At 40.1% G+C, this 23,340-nt stretch overlaps 1 protein-coding gene across 9 annotated transcripts in view; it reads right to left on the bottom strand.

Moving 5' to 3' along the window:
- Nucleotides 1-23,340, bottom strand: part of ABLIM1 (actin binding LIM protein 1) — a 192,069-nt gene that overhangs the window by 95,475 nt on the left and 73,254 nt on the right. For 8 of the 9 annotated variants that reach the window (XM_066323535.1, XM_066323537.1, XM_066323536.1 and 5 more), the window contains exon 2: nucleotides 4,001-4,135. In XM_066323535.1, the coding sequence (XP_066179632.1) occupies nucleotides 4,001-4,135 (135 nt within the window). Of the gene's footprint in view, nucleotides 1-4,000; nucleotides 4,136-20,846; nucleotides 20,993-23,340 lie in introns of those variants that run through there. The other variant, XM_066323534.1, reaches the window with a different exon arrangement.

The raw sequence follows: 23,340 nt of genomic DNA, 5'->3' as shown, positions 1-23,340 counted from the left end.
TCTCAACCAAAAAGATGAATCACATGCTTAATAATAAAGCCTTATTATAGCAATTTTGCTAGCCTCAAAGTTTCCTCTGCTAGTACATGCAATAGGGTAAAATGAACTGTAATCAACTAACAATGGTAGGAAATTATCATTTGTATCAGATCACAATTTAAACTGAGATATTAAAATCTCTGCTCATGCACATTGTAATTTAGGGCCTGATCCCACACACATTTACAAATGGAACAGCATCACGGTAAGAAGTCTTAGTTTTTCCAGAAAAGTTATTCATGCACATAGATGCTTACAAGAAAAACTTTTACTTCTTCCTAAGCCACAAATTAATACTTGTTAATAGTAATGTTTATTTGAGACAAACCCAATGATGTCTCCAGCTCAACTTTCTCATCTAACCTTCCCTCCTCTCAGCCTGCTGCTTCCATTGCCTCATTAAAGATTAACAATTTGGTATGGTAAGAGTAGTGTACTCCTGCTAAAACAGACCTTAAATCTTATTTATTACATCTGGAGGTAATGCAGTCTCCTGTTAAATCTGCATTTGTAACACAAACCAGTGTAATTCCCCAGCAAGGTAAGGGTCTTCGTTATGAAACAGCCAAAGACAACTGCTCTGAATGGCGTTCCTGGAGCTGCACTCCTAGACGTTTCTAATCCCTCCTCTGTCCATCATTCCCCTGTTAACTCCAGCTCCAAGTCAGCTGCTGCCTGCCTGAAATTCTTTGCCTATCGAGAGGATGGCAGAGCCCACCTTCCTGGGGACAGCCACACCATTTTCAGCTTTTTGTGTTCCTATCAGCACTTATCTGGAGCTGCAAATAGAAGCCAGCCCTGCCAGGCAGATAGGACACAGCAGCTGGAGACACATGGCTCTCCAAGGCAGAGCCCCAGCGAGCTCCATCTTATCATGGGGCCACAGGAACACGTCAGTCAGTGGAGGTTTTACTTGTCATCTTTGGCAGGGAGCAGTTCCTCTGTTCTTAGAAAGACCCCAGAGATGGACAGAGCACCAAACTCCTGTGGAGGATGATTCTCTGATCACATTACGTGATGCATGAGCATGTCCTGAGCTGGCTGATGCACATGGAGACATAAGTCACCGTGTTCCTGCAGTGCCACAGCCACCACTGACATACATGCCAAGCAGTCATGGAGTGCCTAAGAGCCTCTGACACAACCTAGGGAAGCAGGACTACAAGCATATCAAATACACTTAACAGCATGATGTAAACACAAGGATGAGAGAGTGGATGGCAATAATGAAAAGGGATCTCATACAGAGCAAAAACTGGATCACACAGAAACTGGGACTATAGAACCTGTGTGACAGCCTTATCAGGAAATGGATTTTTTCTACATCTCCTAATTCTATGGATAAAAGCTTAAACACTTTCAGCAGGTATGAAAACAGACAAGTGTGAGCTTGTTCAAGTCTTTCACGCTGTAGGTGTGACTTGCAGACTCAAGAGTGAAGTTTAGTATGCAAAAAAGAAAAAGATAACCCAGCCACCTGTAGATGCTCCTGATACGTCCTGGTCCCAGTATCTATTGATTTTGCTGCCTAACAACCTACTTTATAAACTGAGGGGGTCTAACTCCACCTCCTGTAGAGTTGCAGTCATGTCAAATTAAAAACCCATCAGACTAAGAGGGAAAAAAACCCACTTACTTGAACAGCTGTGTCCCACTTGAATAAACCATATGGTCAGACAACATGCAATGTGAGTAAATAACTATATTGCTTGAGCAAAAACTGCACTCTAAAAACAGAGGGTAACAATAAACAAGATCTGCAGCTCAGGTAAAAGATACAGGACTTGGAGCAATCTCCTGTACACACCCTTTTTTTTTTTTCTCTCTGTGAAGACAAATGAACTCTAAAAAGATAACACTTGCTGGCAAACCCAACTAATAAGGCACAGACTGAATGAACAGCATGAGAAAAGTCACTAATATTCAGCTCTGGTGCACTCAGTTCAAACTGGATTTACTTTCCTCCATTTCCTTAACAAGCTAATGTAAAATCACCATTTCATTTCCCCCAGCAAGAGTTATTTCTACAGCTCTTTCTTCTCAGGTGATCTTCATGCAAGCACTCATAAGGTCAATAATATTATAGAATCCTAAACTGTCATCAAACAGGTTGGAAATATCTTCATAAACAGAAGCCACACACAAGAAGTTTAGACATTCCTCTAGGGTAAGAAAGAAAAAAAACCAAAAAGTATACTAGTAAATCCAGTCTTGCAACAGAATAGTCAAGGCACAAAAGCAGCTTATGAGTAAGTAACTAAAACACAAGTGAAAGAAGAAACTAGACCTCACCCCTCCTAAAAAAAGCAAGATTAATGTGGTGCATTCATCAGGACAATTCCAAAGCCCTGCTCCATCTGCCCCCTTCTTTATCAGGAGGTTCTGAGGACACTGCCTGGCCTGAATTACCATTCTCCTTCGTGACTCAAAGGGTCTCAGGTGGCCCGATGCTGAAAATATCCTAATCCAGTGTTTTCTCTAAATTGAGACCACTACTCACTATGGACAGGAACAAGAAAATAAACAAATAATTGCTGGTTTTGAACTGCTCAGGGATTATATGACATCAAGTACTGCTTGAAATACAGCAGCTGTAATAGAGAGAGATATGAATTTCCCCAGGCATTCCAGAAACAGGGCAGATATGCGCCACGCTGACCTCTCAGGTGGGCTGATGTCACTCCAGATTGGCACAGATGAAATATGTTAATATCTAGGAGAAAGATCAGCCTTTTTTAAAAGTTGTATTTAACTAAAAACCACAGGTTACGAACAGAATTTCTTAGATTCTAGACCCTGATTTTTCAGCATGCAAATAACTCAAGTGATCTTTAAAAAAAACCCCTTCAGTAACATAGGAAAACAACTATTTCTATTTTTTGCTATATTCCATATATTCAGGAAGCAGAAGAACAGAGCAACCACACAACTGTTCCACCCACATTTGTAACATGAAAAATATAACTGAAACTCAGGAACTGGGCTGGGGACACTTTCCACAGTCTGAATCTGCAGTATACATGCCAGATATGGACTTTCAGGAAACATAACTTAGGTTTAATAGAAGTGAAAAACTATGTGGTATTGATTCTGCTCCTGTGTTTTAGTTGCCCAGCTACTCTGATTTATTGCAGCACCTTTCTCCATGTTTGCCACCAGCTCTGCCAAGCTCACCTGGAGCCTGGCTCCCTTTCTGTGCTGTATCTATCCTGTGCTGAGCTGGGACTGACTGTGGCAGACAGTGGGTGCACACGGACCTGGGTATTTCTCCTTATTCTCTCCTTTCATCCCACATTTTGTGGTTACTCAATTCAACCAACTCTGCGTTGCTGTTCATTAAACAGAAACTCTGTGAAGGAGCCAGGGTTGCCTCCTGCTCCACGACACCCATCTTCAAAGGCAATGAATTCACAAAGCATAGTTTTACAATTATTTAACGCTTCGCTAAACCTCAGTTTTGTAAAAAAACACAGTGAGTCTTTGTTGTGGTCACAGAGGGCTCAGTGGCATGAGCTGGAGTTGCCAAGAGCCCTTCAGGTCCTCTCTGTAGAATGGGCAGCACCATCCCCATTCCCAAGGCAGCTCCATGGCACAAAGCCTTAGAAGACCTCTGCAGAACCTTTTTGATGGGTTTTTTGAAAGCAGGAACTTTCAACAGTCAATTGAGTACAAAGGATCTTAATTTTCATAACTATCCTAATGAAAGACAGTCGTTGCTATCAAGAGTTTAAAAAAATTTCCAGACCCTTGAAAAAGCATTTCGATCAAAAACTACAAAAAGATAGTGTTTTCCTAAGTATCACCATCCTTCTTTACCCTTCCCACCTGCAAAGCCTTCAGGTACTGAGCAAAGAGAGTATTTGTAATGGGTTGATAGCAGGAAGCACAACCTCCCATCAGTGTTTCAAGGCACATTTGCACAAATGGAGTCTTTTCTAACAGATGAATATGAAGGTTTTACCTTTGCAGGTGAAGCATTTGATGTGGAAGTGTCTGGCTTGAACACGGAGCACTTCACCTTTACAAGGCTCCCCACATTTGTGGCAGTGGATGACTGGCTTTTCAGAGGGGTGGTGGGGCTCCTGAGGATGGGCCACTGTAAAGCAAACAGGCAAAAAATATTTCAACCCAAACAAAAAGAATATTTTCTCCTATTCAAAACTCTGTTCTCAGACATTTTACATCATGATACAAATGTGTCTGGTCACATTTTATACTCATCTAAAAAGTTACCACCATTTTATTTAAATATAGTCTTTTCATAAAGCAGTAGTTTAAAATATTCACATCAACTACTATGTCTTTCCATTAAGGCTGTTACAGAAAGATGTGGAAAAATTCCCTCCCCAGTTTCAGTGCCATGAAGGGTTTCAGAATACCTGCCATTTTCTTTCCAGGAACACTAGTGTGTGCAAACCATTAGATGAGCACACAAGGAAACAAAAATGAAGCTACTTCAATCCAAGAAAGAATATAATCCGAGCAAAAAGGATTGAAAGAAAGCAATTCCAAATCAAGTTCTGGGAAACCAGATGAACCAGATAGTCTGCATGCAAATGACTGTGCTAAAAATAAACTACAAACATCTCTTTTTTGCTACAGAAGATACCTAATGAAGGGAAAGCACTCCTGAAGAGGAAAGAAGCCAATATTATTTGTTTCTACTGCCATCAATTCTAGCAGAAATTACTCTGCATGCAAATTAGAGATACTATGAGTAGGCAGAAACTACCCACATATTTGCAATATTGTCAGGGAGACACAATTCCAGGTAGTGGTAATCAACTACCCAACCACCCGCAGCAGAGCTTGGATAGGAACAGGAAAAGTTTGTGGATTTCACTGTGGTAATAAAAGTTTAATTGCTCCACATTTGGCTTCTGTAAAACATGTTTAACTTTCTCTTCAGATGTGGCAGCTTGGGGCCCTAACAGAAGCGAGGGTGTAAGCTGGAGCAAGATTTAATCTCAACTGAACTGTTTGAAGTGGAAAGTATTACCCAGAATGTTCCCAAACAAACTTATGTTCCTTCAATTCCCCCTCCCACATCCCATTCTAGCAGTAGAAAGCTTTCCTCCTTGTAAAATTGTTCTCAAACTAGTGGTGCTCATCAGAACATTTCAGAGAAAATATACCTCTACCCACGCCTCGGTCTTTATACCATTCCTGTCCCACTTTTCCTGGCCTGCAAAGGACTGAGTGCTGGTACATCACTCTCACTGTCACTGGCAAACATCTTCATTATTTTATACCAGAGTTTTCTCGAGATCTTTTCCTTTCCTGATCAGTTCCTGGCATCACCCCAGCCAGGGCTCTGCTGTTTTTCAGGTTACTGCTTCTGCAGCAATAGAACACATACCTTGTTGATATTTACTGTACCAGATTCCTCTCCTTCTTTAATGGATTTCTAGGGGAAAAGCCCCATCACTCCATTAAGTCTTTTATATTATTCTCCTTTATAAACGCCTTACAGAATAAGGCATTTGTACATTATGCATTACACAAATACAAGATTAGGAGAGTAACAACATCAAGAATAGGGAGTAAGCAATTTCTGTTATACATATCCAACCAAACTAATAGTGTAACTGTTTATTCTCTTCCTGTCACTCACATCTCCCACCCCAAACTTCAAAGAAAATGGCTGAATTCCTCTACTCAAGCTCAAAGTTTCTAATACCTCCTTCTCTGGTAGCCTCACTTAAACTATTTCCTCTGAGCATTTATTCAGCCCATCCTGGTGAAGAAAATTCAGCTGGTAATGTCAACCACTATTTCAATTAGCAGCTCCAGTGAAGTAAAAGCTCACTGAATGCTTTACCTTGAGTGAACCTCATCTAATAATCTGCATTGCAATACTATTTCTGAAGGGGAAGTTATTATTCTCACAAACAAAACTATTCACTGGCAACCAAGGAATTATGTAGGAAAGAAGGAAAAAAAGAAGGAAAGGAAGAAAGAATAAAAGACAAACATAGAGAAGACTGCCAACAAATTAAATTATTATAAGCAAAATTCCCTCTCAGATTCAGATAGCCTGAGATGGGCCTGATGCAAGCTGAAGTTAACAGTGTGGACTTTTAAGTTGCTCACAAAAGGAAATGGATAAAGAATTTGGGAAAATGCTCCCTAAGATTTATATGGTGCAATGTGAAATCTGTACCTGCAACATTCTGCTTATTCCAGCTCATATGTGTAGGACACCCTGACATTCTGCACCTCAGGTTCCAGATCTTCTGGTATTGATCTGAAACACAAGTCTCTGCTCTTTACAGGAGAGTAAATAACTGTTTTCAAGGCTGGTCCAATGATGCAGCTTCTTTCCAGTTCTGCCTTTAAAGCCATTTAAATGAATACAAATACTGTTCGTTGCTATTTCCAGACTGATCTCTTAAGTGAAGCTAATTATGGTGCTTGTCTTACTGGCCTCTATTTGGCATTGTAGGTCAAAATGGAGTAATTGACTTTCACCCTTCTGTAAGGAATTGCTTGTAAGCTCTTTCCTTTGGATGTATGCACTACACACAAGGCTTTTCAGTGGCAGAGGTGATCTTTCATAGCTACCAGTGAGGACAGAACAGGGAATTAAAGAAAAAGAAAGAGAAACACCTTTACAAGCAGCTTATTGAAATGTTTCAGACTGAAGTCCAGCCAGCTCACTGGACATGTCAGTTTTAAGCTGCTCTGGGTCTGAAAAGATCTGAGTCAGGAGCTGGGTTCATCTCCTTGCAGGACTTTCACACCTTGAGAGAGTCCATATTTCAGGCTCTGCCTGCACCAACCCTCCCCACATCAACTACAGGATATCTTCTCAGGCATCACAGACTGCACACGATGTAATAAGGCAGCTCTAGATCATGTCTAAGACAATTACAACAGACTTCAGACAGTATCATCAGTGACAGGACATTAATTTAGAACCTGGATAACCCAGATTTCAACCACTGCTCCACAAGAGCTATCTGAGCTCTTTGGATGGAATCCCCTAACCCTAAAGGAATAAAGCCATATGGTTAAGTTCAACTAAGTCACTGAGCCTGGGACCAGCCTTAAAATTAAGTTATCTGAATGTTTCAGTTTCTCTGTGTTTTCAGTGTTTGGGACTGTAAAGCAGGTACGACAGGACTGTTAACCTCAGCCTACTGTGAGAATAAATACCACGACAAGCTTCCCAGGGACTGGGATGGGAAGAGTCACACAAGAGTCACACAAACCCAAGACAGTCAGTCACGTTCTTGGTTCAGTGCCAGGGCTCACAATTGTCCTCACACCACACAGTGCCCACCCACAGCACAGGTGTGTAACACAAACACAGGGGAAGTGTTTGCCAGTTCCAATATGAGCATGTGAAGTGACACCTGTCTCCAAACAAAGCCTGGCACAGCCCAGTTTAGCCCAAGCAGCATGACAAGGTGCATGGGTGGTTTATGTGAGACTGCTGAGCACCCTCTGAAGACTTTCTTTTTTATTATTATTAATTAATAAAATCTCTGGTCAGAGATATACAAAGAAGAACTTTTCAGGGCAAGCTAGGTTGAGATTTCCACTCCTGCTTTCAAGACCAGCTTAAATGAATAATCAATGAATAATTATTGCCTTATTAAACTCATTTAGGTTTCAAATAAGACAAATCAATGTCCCATTAAATATCCAATTTACCCAGAGTAATACATACATTGACTGGGACAACTGGGAAGTATGGATTACATAATTTAAGTCAGGGAGAAATAAAAAGAATTGAAAAAAAATCAATAGCACCTTAATCTGTGAGGAAAACAGTCTTTGTCACTGGAGTGTTGCTTTGTGCTAACATCACTCTGCAGACATCACCATTATTTTTGTCATTCCTTATGTTTCCTCGTGAATCAAGCAATGTTGATTTCATTACTTTTTGCAACTGCACTATGTAGATGTAAATTCAAAGCAACTCTAACAGCTTGAGAGTACTTGTTACTTCATTTTATCTGAACATCTCAAAATAATCCCTGACCTGCAAAGAAATAATTAAAAACTAAAGGAGCTAGAAAAGATCACAACCCAATGTTCATATGAGAAACCAAAGGCATTTTCTGAGCAAAATTAAAGACTTCATTCACTGTGCAAAGTTGAAAACTGTCTGTCGAGGTGTTTCCTGTAGAGTAGATCATTGTCTGAGGATTTAAAGAAACAATTATTTTTTGTTGCATCAGCTAGAAATTAGACCTCAGTATTCATAACAAACCTTTCTAAAAACAGAAATTACATCAACTACCTGAAGAGTATGCAATTGAATAAAGAAATAAAGAAGACAATGAAAATAAATACTGCAGCTTTCTTTATTGATGATTATCTCCCTGAACATAGAATTGTTAGGAAATCAAAGGCTCAAGCTAAGGGATTTAGCTGCAGATTCTTGCTGGCAAGACTCCATGTATCTGCTGCATGCCAGGAAGTACCTTGGCTTTTAACTGGGAGTCAGAAAAGCTTCTGGGAAACACCTTGCTATGGGAACGCTGCAAGGTGGAGTCACAACAAAATATTTTTAGTTCAGCTCTACTCTAAATTGTAATTAAAAAAAAAAAAAAAAAGAGCTTCCTCTAAATTTAAAGAAGATGATATGAGCTACTGCTCTTTTAAAAGTGAATTTTTACCATTTTTCCATTTTCATGGATACCTCCACAAATAAACCTGAAGCTATGCTCAGCCAACTGTACCCATGTTGTAGAATGTGTAACTTCAAGCTGTATGCCAGGAGACAGAATCTTTGTGACTTGTAGCTCCACAGCCTCTGGGCTCTGGTGCACTGAGAACAGGCTGTGCACACAGCAGCATGGGCAAGGGGATCCTCAGAATGTCACAGCTTTGCCCTTTATATCTTAGAGTGGCCTGACACAGACAGCATGGTCTATGAAATGCTGATTTTCAGCGGCTTTGTTTCCTTGGCTGAAGACTGAAATATTAAGCAGGAAAAACGAAACACAGATGTAATGGTGTGAAACTGCTCCAAGTTTTTTTGATAGCCTGTTTTAAAACTTCCTCACTCCTTTCTGCTCTCAGGGATAAAAGTAAAGGACTGTGCTTGAGATTGCCACGGCAGTAAATGCAACCAAAGCGTTCTACAGCCAACCCTCTCTCCGCCCTCCTTCTCTGTATTAGTTGACATGGCCTTGGAAGCTATGATTTCTTAAACTAATTTATGGATTTGTAGCTCAAAAATTGAAGGTGTAAAAAGAAAATTTCCTCACTGTTTGATGCTGCCAAGCAGCTGCACTGTTAATGCAGCTGGGCAGCCCCTTGTTCAGAACAGGACAGAGGGAGGCAGGTGGGCACTGTGCATGGGATGAAAAGCTGGGAAAAAATATATTCTGAGCTGAAAGATGTTGGAGAGACACCAGAGAATCAAGTTCAAGAATGGACTCTCCCTTATCATTTCTTCTCTGTGCTCTGTTGCAAAGAGAGGAGACGTAATTTTCTCCCCATCCTTTGTGTTTCTTTCAGAGATAACTGTCTGTAACCCCAGGTTTCTAAAGCCTGTCCCTCTATAGCCCATACAGTCTCCAATGAATTCCTCTTTTGTAAAAGCCCAGCACAGTGGAGACTCGAGGAGGTACTGAAATATCTATTTAAAAGAAGGGGTGAAAAATGCAGTGTCATTTTGCTTATCTGCAGACTCAGTTCTTGAATCTCAAATCTCTAAGAATCCTATCAGGTAAGGTGACCAAACAGTGACTGAGACAGAAATCAAACCTCCCAGCTGCCAGGGACTGATAAAGATATTACTGCAGTCATTAGCCACAGGTATCTGACAGGGATCTTCAGGAATTCCAGGAAATCCTGGAAGGAGGCACTCCCATGAAGAGATCCTAGTGAGCTGCTTGCCTACACATGCATGAGAAAGCCTAAGGGAAAATCCTAGACTGTAGCTAGCTCATACTACTGCCATTCAAATCAGATCTAAGAATCATTATAAAGCTCTTTCTTCCTACAAATTTATCTGTATCACTCCTACAGTGTGCCAATTTGTCTCATAACTATTTGTGCTGTCTATAGATATCCAGAGTAGCTATTTTTAAAACAAGGCAGGGGGGGAAAAAAACCCTTAAACTTGGTAGCTTTTTGCCACAGTTTTGAAATGTTTTCTCACATTTTCCATAAAAGTATTATTATTTTCCCCTTACAGTTCATCTACTGCTGAAAACAGCAGATGCAAAGAGGACCCTGGCAGTGCAGCATCTCTTTCTGCAAAAGTCAGTGCCCTGATCATGGTGAAGTGTGTCACTCACACCCACCTGAGAGCACAATGGGCTGACCAGTGCACCCAGTGACAGCACAAGGCTCCAGACACTCCCAACACCCCATTTTACTTCACACTCTTTTTTGGGGGGTGTTGGTGGGATGGAAGTTACAGCTCAGCAAGTAGGCCAGCACAGGGAAAAAGAATGAGGAGAGAAAGTCATGTAAAGAGGGGCAGCACAGTCCAAGTCTGCTCTGGTTTAGATCCAGAAAGAATTACAGCCAATTCCCCAGTCCTCTGTCTCTGGTCTGACTCTCTTCTTGTTTCACAAAGAGGGGACCTAAGAAAAACTGATACTTTTCTAACATGTCCAATTCAATTCTGATCACAACCAGTGCTCCTCAGTCCCAGTTCTTTAGCTACAATAAACAAAGTACATCAACGCTCTCTATCCTCAAAATAGCACCTCATGGCCAGATGTGGGGCTGACTACAGGACAGTAATGAACAGACTGGTATCCATTCCCTCCACCCCATCCTCCACATCTCTTGGCAGCTTCTGCAGCAACCAAATGATTTTCACAAAATGCTAAACAGAAGACATGGCACATATCCAGTCTAGAAACCAGGTGCATTGCTTCCTCGAAAAATGGATTTTTTTTAAATGGAAAAAATAACCTATAAAGACATTTACAAGTTTAGCTAGATAAATTAGAATGATACATTAGGGTAGCTCCTAAAAAAATTGAGAAAATGTTATAAGCAAAGATATCAAACTCACTGCATGAAAATAGGATGTAAATGCTCCAATACCAGAAAGCAAATTTTAAAAATAGGACATGAAACATAGATTATTTTTGAGTAAGGAAATGAGTATTTAAATACTTTCATATTTTTAGGTATACATAACCCATGGACAGAGCTAATGCAGCTAAAAGAATGAAGCACAAAGATTTAGAGATATAAGTGTCAAGCAATAACCCAAAATATTAACAACTGTAACTTGAAATCAATGAGAGACGACTCCTATGTTATTTACAAATAAAAATAAAAAGCTTTATGCCACACACACAAATGTGTGAAAAGACGAGTAAATAACAACCTTTAAAATAAATTACAGCATGGAAAAAAATCACATTTATTTCAAAGTTTCAGAACACAGAAAATGCTCATTTTCTCTCTATTTTTCCTGCTGTTTTCTATCCTCCTCCCATGTCTCTTCTGCTATCTCAAGCTTTGATACCGCAATTAATTCCCTGCAGAACAGCATACAAAATCAGGCCCTAAGGCCTCAGCCCTATACAGATTTATGCATATGAATGGTTCAGTATTAAGTGAAATATTTAACACCAGCACCTGCTTGATCATATCTGAAAAAAGATCACCTTCTACAACATACACAAAATAAAACTTGATGGTTCTGCTATTAAAATAAATGTGTTTGGTGGTTCCAGTTTTCCAAGCCTTTGTAAGAGATTGAGAGATAAGAAAATTTGGTTGTGTTTATGTAGGGGTTATATCCTTATCTGGACACTCTGGGGATTTCACCATAGATTCTGACAGTCTGTAGCTTTAGTGTACAATTTTTCAGGTTCTCAGTGACAAAGCACGAATGTGTCTGGGTAGGTTCTTGTGGATGAACAGGAACTGGGGAGATCCTGCTCTTGCTTTGGACCCACCAGGAGCCTGAGTGCTTCCTCAGTTTGTCAGGTAGAAACACACTTCAGTGCTAACTCAACTCTGCACTGAAACTGCAGTAGCTCTGCTGATGCTCTTCTCAACGCAAAAGCATCAGAGCCTATTTAAAGGAGTTTGTTGTTCTCTAAAACAGCAGCAAGGAGGAACTTCTGCCATGTCTGTCCACACATGTTTGCCTTTGATCACTTGGCAGGTGAATAAAAGCACATTCTAAAGCATCATCTGTACTTAGCAGGAACAAAAGGACTTGATAAAATTATTACATTTATATTTGCTTAAGAAAAATGATAATCCTTTCAAAGAAGAGTCAAGAACAGCTTTTTAACTGCGTATGGTCAGGAGGTGTTTTAAGCTCAAACAGAAAAAGCAATAGGGAGTTTTAAAACTATTTTTCAGTAACGAAAAGGCACTAATCTTGCAATGAAGTATGCAGCAAACTAAGACATGCTGAGAAACAGATGATGAGCAAACAAATGTTGACTAAGCCAAGCCAGTCTTTGAATCAAAACCTGCATTCCTGCATTTCTCAACATGATTGTTAACAGACGGATTGCTGATTAGTGGTGAGCAAGCCAAAGGGGAGAAGCACAGAGTGAATTTATTCTGCCATATTTCTACATTAGTACAGAGTAATTTTTCACAAGGCAGATCGCCATAAAAATTGGGTAATGAAGAGACAGTGAATCCAAACTCTCTAATCTGATGTTCTGAGAATGTCCTTCCTGATCTTCAGCACAGCCAGAAAGATTCTCTGCACTTGGTTCCACAACCAGCTTACTGAGGGACAGAATTTCAAGAAAATCAACTCACCCTTCGAAACTCCTTGCTAAAGGGCTGGAAGATCATGCTAAACATTTCCTTCTCACACCCAACATCTGCCAGTCTCTAATGTAGCAACTGTTCATAAATCTTGTAGGTGCCAAAAATAATTGAGTTATGCCTATAAATCCACTATTTCAAAAGAGTGATTTTCTTCTAGCATAGGGCAGAGATAATTAGAAATTCAAGAGCTCCTCAGCATAATCTAAGCAACCATCTTATACACATCACTTGATGTCTCTATCTTAAAAAAGTAATCACAGAATAGTCTGAGGTGGAAAGGACTCACAGGGATCATCAAGTCCACTATCTAAACCTTACTCACAACAATGAATAAACAGAAGTGTCAAATTATTCAGTGCAAATCCTTAAGGATCCTTGAGGCTACATGAAAGCAAGTTGCTGAAATTAGCAGAAAAAACCAATTGCTTTTTCCAGACAGCATGGAGATTCTGGCTTACTGATGAGTAGTAGTTACCCATAATAGCACTCAAATGTCTATCAGGCCTCTCAGCTACCCAAACAGCATCCCATGTGGGGATTCAGGCAACAAACACATCACAGTTCCCCTATGCATGCTTTTTAGAGGCTGCAGGAGTATTCCATGCAGTAAAATGAATTAGATTTCCTTCTGAAGTAAGTCAATACAAAATGCTATTTTAATAACCAATTCTCCCGCTGTTCACCCTGAGATTATCTGAGGAGGAGCACTGACCTGCATAAGTCAGTGGTCTCCCAGATGCTTTCAAAACAGAACCTGTAGTAAAATCTCTTCTCAGTTATCACCTGGAATCTCCCCAAGGGTTTTTTCACAGGACTCTTGCAGAGGGTCTGCAGCCAACCCCTTTAAACCACAGGAGTTCTGTGCCCCGTGCTTTGAAACCCTTCTTCAATCAAGGCTCTTGTAAATGCCCATCATTCAGTACCACCCTCACTTCTGGCATTTCTAAGGACTGGGTTACACAGCCTCAAACTAAACTAGACAGCCACATTCATGAGCAACATGAGTCTTCACAGGGCTCCTGATGCCCAAGATAGTTTGCCATGTCCAGAGATGATAAACCACGTATTTCAGAGGCCCTGCCCTGTGCTTAATTGGCCATGTAGGCATCCAGACCTTAAAAACATTGCAGCATAAAAGTCAGTTTCTGAGGTATATTATTTCAATGATAAATAATTGTGCTCCTAAAGACCATCAAGTGTTAACATTTTATGGCAAATGGATTGTTGCAGGGAAAGAACTGACCAATATAGTGCCCCTGAACACAGCCTGTTGCTCTGGCTACCTTCACTGCTGGATAGCAAGAAGACACCCTCAAGTCCATCAAATCCTGTTCTGATGTGCCTTTGGAGAACAGAAAATACAAATGCTACTGCTGCTTTGACTCTTGTTCGATCCAGCAGTAATAAAAATAACACTCCATGTTCTGCAATGCTTCATTTCTATTTGGATCACTTCTTTAATTTGATATAATTTTAAGATACTGCTTCTGAACCAGATTCTGAACTAAAACAAAGTTTCACAATACTGCCATGTAGATTATACTGACATGTGTGATGCTGAAGTGCTACTAACAGCAGTGGGAACTGGGGAGTTACCCACCCTGTTGACAGTGTTTACAGAATCTTGCCTGTTAGTCTCTTGTATAGCATAAGAGCAACAACATTTCACTTCTGAACAGCTGGTATTAATAATAGATCATGTACACAATTGATTAACAGAAGGCTTCTATCATTTCTGGGTTTATCATCAGCACATAGACAATCCAGAATTATTTCTCAAGTTGTCTCTTACAACACAAAATGACCACCATTAATAAAATACATGATTTTTTTTTTCAACAACATCACACAGCCTCTAAAAATTGTGTCCAACTTTGGGGCAATACTGAAGCACTTACTTAGCTTTAATTCCCAGTGATTCAATTAGACTCAACAAGGCACTCTGCTGAACAGAACAGGCTTAAGACAATGCCTAAGTGTTCTCCTTAGACAGATCCCTAGTGAGCCTGAAAGTTATCCAGGCTCAACGAAGGCAAGGATTAATCATTCTTTTGGGGATACTGACTGTCCTTTAGGTGGAAAACCAACTTGGTTAAAAATAATCCTTTTTAAATTAGTTATGGATTGCCCCCAGAAAAAAAAAAAAAAAAAAATCCTGTTCCATGCCTTCTCCTACCCAAAGGGCACAAGACATTTTGATTAGTGAAACTTGGTCTTTTCCCCTGGTATCCATTAATATTTCTACAAAAATAATTTACTCTCCTACAGTAGTAGGCCAAATTATCCTCCTCACTTGTAAATTCTTTCCTACCAAGATTCCTATATCCCCTTTGGATAAATATTTTTCTGCCCTAGCTTAATGTATTTTCAAACAATTTTACTATGCCAAGACCCTACCTATAGAAGTGTTGCCTTTTGAATTCTCATCTAAGGAAAGAAACCATATAATTTTTTTTTCCCACTCAAATGTATTTGAAGCAGGGCTTTGGTTGTGATGATGCTGCAGTGGTGACTTGAGTAGGAGCTGGCCAAGGATGGGATTGTGCTGGTCACCATTGGTCCAACCATTTCAACAAAAGGCAAAACTGACCCACTGCACATCAAAACAGAACCAGAGGAGCACAGAAAACCTCTGCAACAACAGACACAACAAGAGGCAGTAAACATTGAAAGGAAAAATAGCAGGAGACACGAGAGAGAGACCAGAGCCTTTCACTGAGCACTGGCACAGATTGCCCAAAGAAGCTGTGGAGTCTCCCTCACTGGAGATATTCAAGAACCATCCAGGCACAATCCTGTGCCCTGTGCTCTGGGATGACTGTGCTTGAGCAGGGAGGTTGGACCACATGAGCCACTGCGGTCCCTCCCCACCCACACTGCAATTCTGTGAGATACAGGAGACAATGCCAGGACAGAGAAGACACCAAAAACATGGGGAAGAGAGAAACAAAAATGATCCCGAGGCAGGAGAAATGCTGAGGCAAAGTAGCTGCCCCAAGCACGGGCAGAGAGACTTGGGAGGATGTACAACTCCAGAAGGAAGCAGAGGAACTCATGTGGAAATAACTGATTAAGGAAAAACAAGCAACACAATGAAAGAAGCAGCAATGGCCTGCTACCAGTGTCCTGCCCCACCCACATCCCAGCAAAGGTACTGAGGATAATGAGTGACATGGACTGGAGACCAGCAAGGAGAAGAACTGTCCAGAGAGAACATGAGGTGTGTCTCTGAGTGTGTGTCTGCTTGCTTTTATCTTCAAAACCAGAATCAGTAATTGGAACTTTGTTAATTGTGAGAAAATGAAATTGATTGAACCTCCCCTTTTCAAAACTGGGGGTTTTTGGCTCACACCACTCACTTTTTCAGTTGGAGGAAGAGCTGCCGCTACCACCACCTGAACCCATGAACTCTGTGGTCTCAAATTTAATGACTAAAACCCCTAAGCCCTCCCCTCCAGTGAGATCAATAGCAAAAGTTCTCCCATTTCTCAGTATACAATATCTGCCATCACATCTTCAGAGAGCTGGCTCCTACACACAGCTGGGATGCAAGGAATGTATGGAATTCCACTCCTGGGAAACATGGGAGGTGGTCAGGCATGGCAGTACTGCACACTGTGCTTGCCCAACTTTTTGGATATGAATATTTGTACCCTCATGTGAACTAAGTGCTATTAATAAATGAATTAATAAATTAAAACCTCCAGTAAACATGCAGTGCCTGAGCTGGCATCTCCTTGGTTATTTTTGTTTCTCTCAGGATCAATGCTGCACGCCAGAACTGCAATCCGAAACCTAATATTAAAAATAAATTTAGAAAGAGAAAGTACAGAAAAGCAATGCCATAAATGTGCCAATAGAAACATAATTCTTTTACAATTGCATTGCCTTTTAAAAGTAATAAGACGTTTATAACATAATCACATAGCACTGGATTTTTTTTTTATATACAAGTAGAAGTAGTGAAATCCCAGCACTAAGATTGCCTTGTCACAGCTGTGAAGCAAGGTAAAAGAAACTCTCTGCTCCAAAGACCTCTAATTCAAATAATCAAGGTAGACAAGAGGAATGTTCTTATCCTCATTTTAGAGATTAACACAAGGAGAGATCAAATTACCTCCCCAAGGTCACCTTAAGAGCCTCTAACACAAAATTGTTCTATTGTTTAGTACTTTAACTACAATGTATTTTTTTAAACATCTACTACTATGCATATTTATAAAATGCCTTTTCTGTGGTTTGTACAAGGCAGCACATGCTCTTAAGTAAAAAAAAAAAAAAAAAAAAAAGCCGGAATGGCCAGCCCCAAAAGCAAACTGCCAAGCAGAACTAATTTGAAACTAAGTAAACTAAAGCAAAAAGAAAATTAACTCCCCAATCCTCCTGCCAATGTGTGATTGCATAATCTTGTCATGCGCTCCAAAAGCAACAAACTTGGAGACTTTCCCAGGTCACCTGGGGTTAAAAAGTTCCAAAGTCATGAGTTCAAATCAAGACTATATTTCATCAATGACCATGACACTGAGACAGTGTTGGGGCCCAAATCCCATTACTCAACATTTTCCTGATTAACATGGGGAATAAATGTAAAGACTGCAAATACACAGAGCACTGGAGAGACAAAGTTCCCAAGAGAGAACACATTTAAATTAGCAGACAGGTAACATTTGCATACTCTTCAAGGAAAGTCCCATCTAAAGCAGTTACATTACAACTACAGAGAAAGACTAAAAAGTTCCTTTGGGGGCTCACAGCTCTTGGGATTGGCAAATGGAGGAGAAGAAGGTTGGAGCTACTTCAAGCATAAAACAAGTCCTCTTGGACCAGACCTGAAGGAGTGTCGCTATCATGCTTTATCAAAAGTATGAAGAAAAAACAACAGAGAACAGTCTCTGCAAGACTGAACCAGACCCTGGGCCAAATGGTACAGGAAATATGGTTAATAGTTTGGTGACATGAACCTTCTGTGTGGCTTCCTGGGAAAGCCAGCACCAGTGAACACCCACAGAGAAGTTGTGAGAACATGGAAACAGGATCAAGCTCTCTGCAGCTCGGTACCCAGTAGGTGCCAGCACCTTCCCTTCAGCAGAATCAGTATATGATGAACAGAAATCATTAAACCTCTGTGTCCACTTCTTTAATCCAAAAAAAATCTTCAACCTTTCATATTTTCTCCTTTTATCCTTCCGAGCATGCAGAAGCATGGCATGAACAGCAACTAATCCCCTTTCATAGGTTTGCCCATGGATGATCCTGCCCAAGATCTCATCAGGTACAAAGCTGATTACCAATACACTTTCACAGACTAGCACCTGAATGCCAGGGCTGCCTTCTCATCAACTGCTCAAGAAATCAAGAATTAGGAGTAATTCCTCAGTTTATGTGAACTAATGGGGGTAAAAATGAAGCTACAACACTTGTATCACACAGAAACCTGGCTAGCAGGCTCCCAGCCCACACACTGACCTCAACATAGAAACAACAAGAGTGCAGATTATTCAATATGGGCTTTAAATTGCTGGAGAGAATTAATAACAAGACACTTATATGCAGATGTAAACTTTCTATCTGTCCTTGGATGCAGCACAGTGGCAATAATTTAGCTTAGTAACTAGATAATAAGGGCTCATAATTGGAAATAGATAAGTACACAGAGACATGAAAACGTGGTATCAGTCAGACATAATTTAGGAAGCGCCGTTTGGTGTCAGCAGAAAACACCCTGGCCTCAGGATTTTTTTTGTGTATGAACTAACCAGGCAGACACTGAAATCATTCTACAATATGAGCATAATGAAGCATGCTAATTTGCTAAAAACTGTTACCAACCATTGTGCAATTCAGTGAATTGGAGTTGCATTTTTCTAGCTGAAACCAGCCCCTCCAGTGCCTAGTTAACATGTCTCTGAAATGACACTGGACTGAACTGCATTTTCAGCCTGCTCAAACCACAATTCCAGCAGTGGCTGGAAGGGAGGGTACCAGCTGTATTGTACTGACTGCCTTTTGCAAGAGTAGCACTGTAGAGAGTGTCATTTACAGCAATAAATCTTGACCTTCTGACTAAAGCAGAGGAGAAAAAAAAAAAAAAAAAAGAAAAAAAAAAAAAAGAAAAAACCACAACCAAAACACCAAAGAAACAAACAAAGCAACCAAAACCCCCACCAAAAAACTAGAAAGAAAATTGAGGCAGAAACAAAAGAGTTAAAAAAATAGTTGGGGAAATTATTTGAAAGTAATAACATATAAAATCAAAATATTTAACAGATACCATCCATTCTCCCTCTGCAGCCATGAGATATGAAATGTCATTAATTGCACTCCAAAATTAAAGACAGCATTTAGTTTAGTCCATTATCTCTGTGAATGGGAAAAAAAATTATTTATATCCAACATAAATATAAACAGCCAGTTTTAATAATACATTAAACTTGGTGGGGAGGGGGAGAGGAAGCAATTTAAACACAAGTCTTTTTCAGATTTTCAACCATTTATTGTCAACTTTTCCTGCTATTCTATGAAGCTTTGCTCCTCCCATTTTTTCTTCCCCAAAAATGACAGGCTTGTTTTAATTTTTTTGCAGGTAAATGACAACTTTCATGTTGAAAGGTGCTAAAACTGAATTTACAGAGTATTCCTCAGGTACAATCCCATGTAACACAGGGAATTCAACCAAGTGAACATCAGGTGGGGGAGGGGACAGAAACATATAAAAGGACCAAATCTGAATGCTACACATATTTCATGTACACTTCAAGAAAACCAGCAGCCCTGTCTTAAAATGCATCTTACAAAACAAGCAGCAGTTATGATGAACTGAATGACAATACGCTTATTTTTCTGAAAAGGTGACTGACGTAGTTCATTCAAGTGATTATGAAACCTGAACCTTCCAGGATTCGGGGTGCAATTCCTATTTAAACCATCCCTGGTATGGCTCACTGATAGGGGCAGCAAGTCAGCCGTTCATGACTGACATTACAAAAGTAATCCTGTAAATCTGAAATAAAGGATCCCAAAGCTACTCAGTGGCCAGTAAAACTTATGCTGGGTCACTGCCTTTCATCAACAAAAATTATCAATAGCCTGGATAATGGTTGTCACTACAGTCCTCCTGATATGTATGACACATTATGGCAGGCATTTGTCATATACAAGGCATTTGTCCTGCTCTCCTCAGTCTAAGCATCTGTGAAGCTAATTGCATTCACTTTTTATTTACAACATTTAAAGAAGTCTTAGCACGGGTGTTCAAAGCTGCAAAACAGCTCGCTCTTACTCAACTTTATGCTTTCTTATTTCTATTTTTTCCCTAGTTTGAATTTCCCCCACATTATTCTTTTTACAGAGTCCTCAAAAGTAAAGACTGTCCTCCTCACAGAAGAGACTGAGTCTGCATCTGTCTTAGATAATGCCCCCAAACCACATCTAGTACACTCAGATACAGCCCAGAATATATCTCGCATCTTCATAATACAACAAATGACACAGACCAGTATTACTGCAAGGAAACACCCCAAAACCACTACTAAATTCTTTAAATAGAAAATTCTTCTGCAAGAGGCTTAAAATGTTACTTATAAGTAACTGAAACTGATATCTAATTTACTGCTGCAGAATTCAAGCATTTTGCAAAATCCCATATAATCCATTTATCCATTAAAATTTAAAATATACCCTCTCAAGTCCAATTTGAATATATCGATGTTTATCTTTACCTGTATTTGCTACAGTACAAGTAGCTTTGACCATTACAGCAGCTAGTTTAAAATTTTAAAGAACTGTCAACTTGGGTTAAATCACAGAAAACAACCCTCCAACAAACAAGTACACACAGAAGGGACCCCACTGTGCTGACATACTAAATCAGATGTGTTCCAGATTCTACCCTTATTAAAGCAGGTACAACGATAATCAATGCAGTCCACTGCAGGGCTTCACACACCATTTTAATAGAAAGAAAAACAACAACTGCCAATCTCAGCATGCTCATCTTAAACGTGAAGGTTTAAACCTCAGGTGACTGTGGCTGGCACATTAGGTTTCAGCTCCAGTCTATCAATAAACATAATTACCTTTTTCTTTCACCATGGCAAATAATTTTCCTTCGTAGTGGAAGCAGCAAGAATTAGCTGAAGTAAATTAAACACAATCTCTTTTCCAGCAGTACTTGGCTGAGGTGGATTAAAAACAAAAAAAAAAAAAAAAAAAAAAAAAACCAAAAAAAAAAAACAAAAAAAAAAAAAGCAGCTTATTCCAGATAATAATCAGATAATAATCTCCCCTGGTCAGATTTCCCACAAGGTCTGATCAGGTCCGATTGCTCATCACTGTCTCTTTCCTTCTTGTTTCTCTTGCCTTCTCCCACTGTGGTCCTTCCCTATGGCTGATGGCAGCTCATCCCTGCCCGTGGATTGTGCCCCTTGTGTTGAAAGCAGCAGCTCCAGCTGCCGCCGGGAACAAATGCTGGATTCCAGCGTCCCTCATTTGCAGCCCCCGCCACCACCTTGCATTCCTCTGCCCTCGCAGCCGAGCTGCCGCTGTCATTTGCTCCCGGATGAATGGCAAGAGGCTGCAAGGGAGATGTCAGGGAGAGCTGGAGAGCTGTTCCAATGCACACACAAAGCTAAAGAGGTTATTTATGAGTTTCCTATTATTTTATTTACTCAAACCGAGCCAGGATCAAGAGGGGAAACAAAGATGAGCGCAGGCAAGTGCTGAGGCAGGCTGCAGCACAGTGGCTTTTCTATGGTGAGCACTTTATCCACTCCTGGATTTAGCTTTAAAGCAATTACTATACCACAAAACATGCTAATAAGTGGTCTCTCAATGCCTACTGACCGTAGAACAGATTAGAGTAACACAACCTTTGCAAGATGGGAATACCTATCTATTCCCTACTTCAAACAACAATAAAACTAATAAAAATGAGAATTGTCACTGCTCAGTGAGCACTTGGGTTCTGAAGCCAGGCAGTGCTATACAAATGTTTGCTGTGGGTGGAAGTAAGTGCTGTGTTCTGAAATACCAAATAATTGTAAACAATAACTCCTCCTAAGTTATTCCATAGCCACAGGTACTCATGGAACTGAGAAGACAGACGTGTACTGAAACAGCAGCACTGAGATGGGAATTTCACTCCCCAACACATCCCCAACAGGACAGAGCACCAGTGTAGAATTTGGGCATCAAACCAGCCTTCCAATTTAAGGTTTTCCAGACACTAAACTCTACTAAGGAAGGACTGGTCAGTAAACTGATGCTGAAAAACAAACAAACCAATGCTTTAGAATATTGTCAAGTCTCATCATCATATACCAAGGTTCTGCTTTCTATTAAAAGATGCAGGTCAGAGTCAGGGGAAACAAAGCTTTTCTTTTACAAGGAAACTTTTATTCACAGATATGAAGAAAAGATTGGAAATACAACTAATCAAAATCCTGAACACTCCTTAAAAGCCACTTGTATTTTTAAATACATATATACTGTCAGCATCATGATTTTGGACATCCTCTATCACTACTACCATTACTTAGTTTCTCATTTTAGCTAACTACTAGTGACTTCCCCCCAAATAAATTATGTTATTCATGCTTTTGCCTAGAGAGTAAAATTTATATTTGTGGTTTAAAGGCAGAGAAAATGGCAAATGGAAATGAACTAACTTATCAAAGACAGAGGGGATCTCAGTAGCAGAGAACTGGGTCAAATATAAAGATATTCTGAGCTAAATTGTGGACAGATTCATTGAGCAAAATCTTCAACTTGACCACAGCTCAGTGCAAAATGTGCATTATGTTTCACGATAGAAGTGAAATTACATTCATACTGCACCCTACATTTACACTGCTCACACCTCCACAAGGGAATTCCTTCTCCATGCTGCTCTGTGGAGAGAGAGAGAGAGAGATTAATGTAAAGAAAAAAGCTGTAGGCATCAGCCAGACAGAGCAGCAGATGGCTGATACCTGCTGGAAAAAAATTAGACCACGCACACAGCGTTAAAAATATTTGCAGTAAATAAATTCTAGATGTTTTGTATAAATGCCACCCAGAACAACAGGAATAAATTAAACAAGCCAGTCTGCCTCACTCAGAAGGTATCTCTTATTCAGTGACATTCTTTAATAAACAAATCACTAAGAGAGAGAGAGAGAGAGAGAGAGAGAGAGAAAAGCCAGAGATACAGGCACATGCATGGAAAAAAAATAGTTATTCTATTCTAACAAATCTAGGCTGGCTTTCTATTGTTAGCAGTCCAATGTGTAAGAGCAGCACAGCACAGGCAGTCTGACATTCCTGCTTCTATGACTCAGTGTGTTACTATTAATAGCATTTGAGGCTCAAGTGGGGAGCTGGGCTGAACCCCACCAACACGGAGGCATAAGCCATTATGTCACATTTCTGACACATCAGAGATGTCAGGTTGTAACTCAACCTGGCTGTGCTCTTTTTCAAGCTGTATTTTGTAAACAGTTAGGGGACAGCCTCCTGAAAGGGGCACATCTGACCTTCATTCATAAATATTTGATTTGATGTGCAGAGCGAAGCCTATGGACACACACCCAC

Source organism: Sylvia atricapilla, chromosome 8 (genome assembly GCF_009819655.1).
Source record: "Sylvia atricapilla isolate bSylAtr1 chromosome 8, bSylAtr1.pri, whole genome shotgun sequence".
Lineage (NCBI taxonomy): Eukaryota > Metazoa > Chordata > Aves > Passeriformes > Sylviidae > Sylvia > Sylvia atricapilla.
Note: the sequence above shows the minus strand (reverse complement) of the source record. Positions and strands in the feature narration are given on the sequence as shown.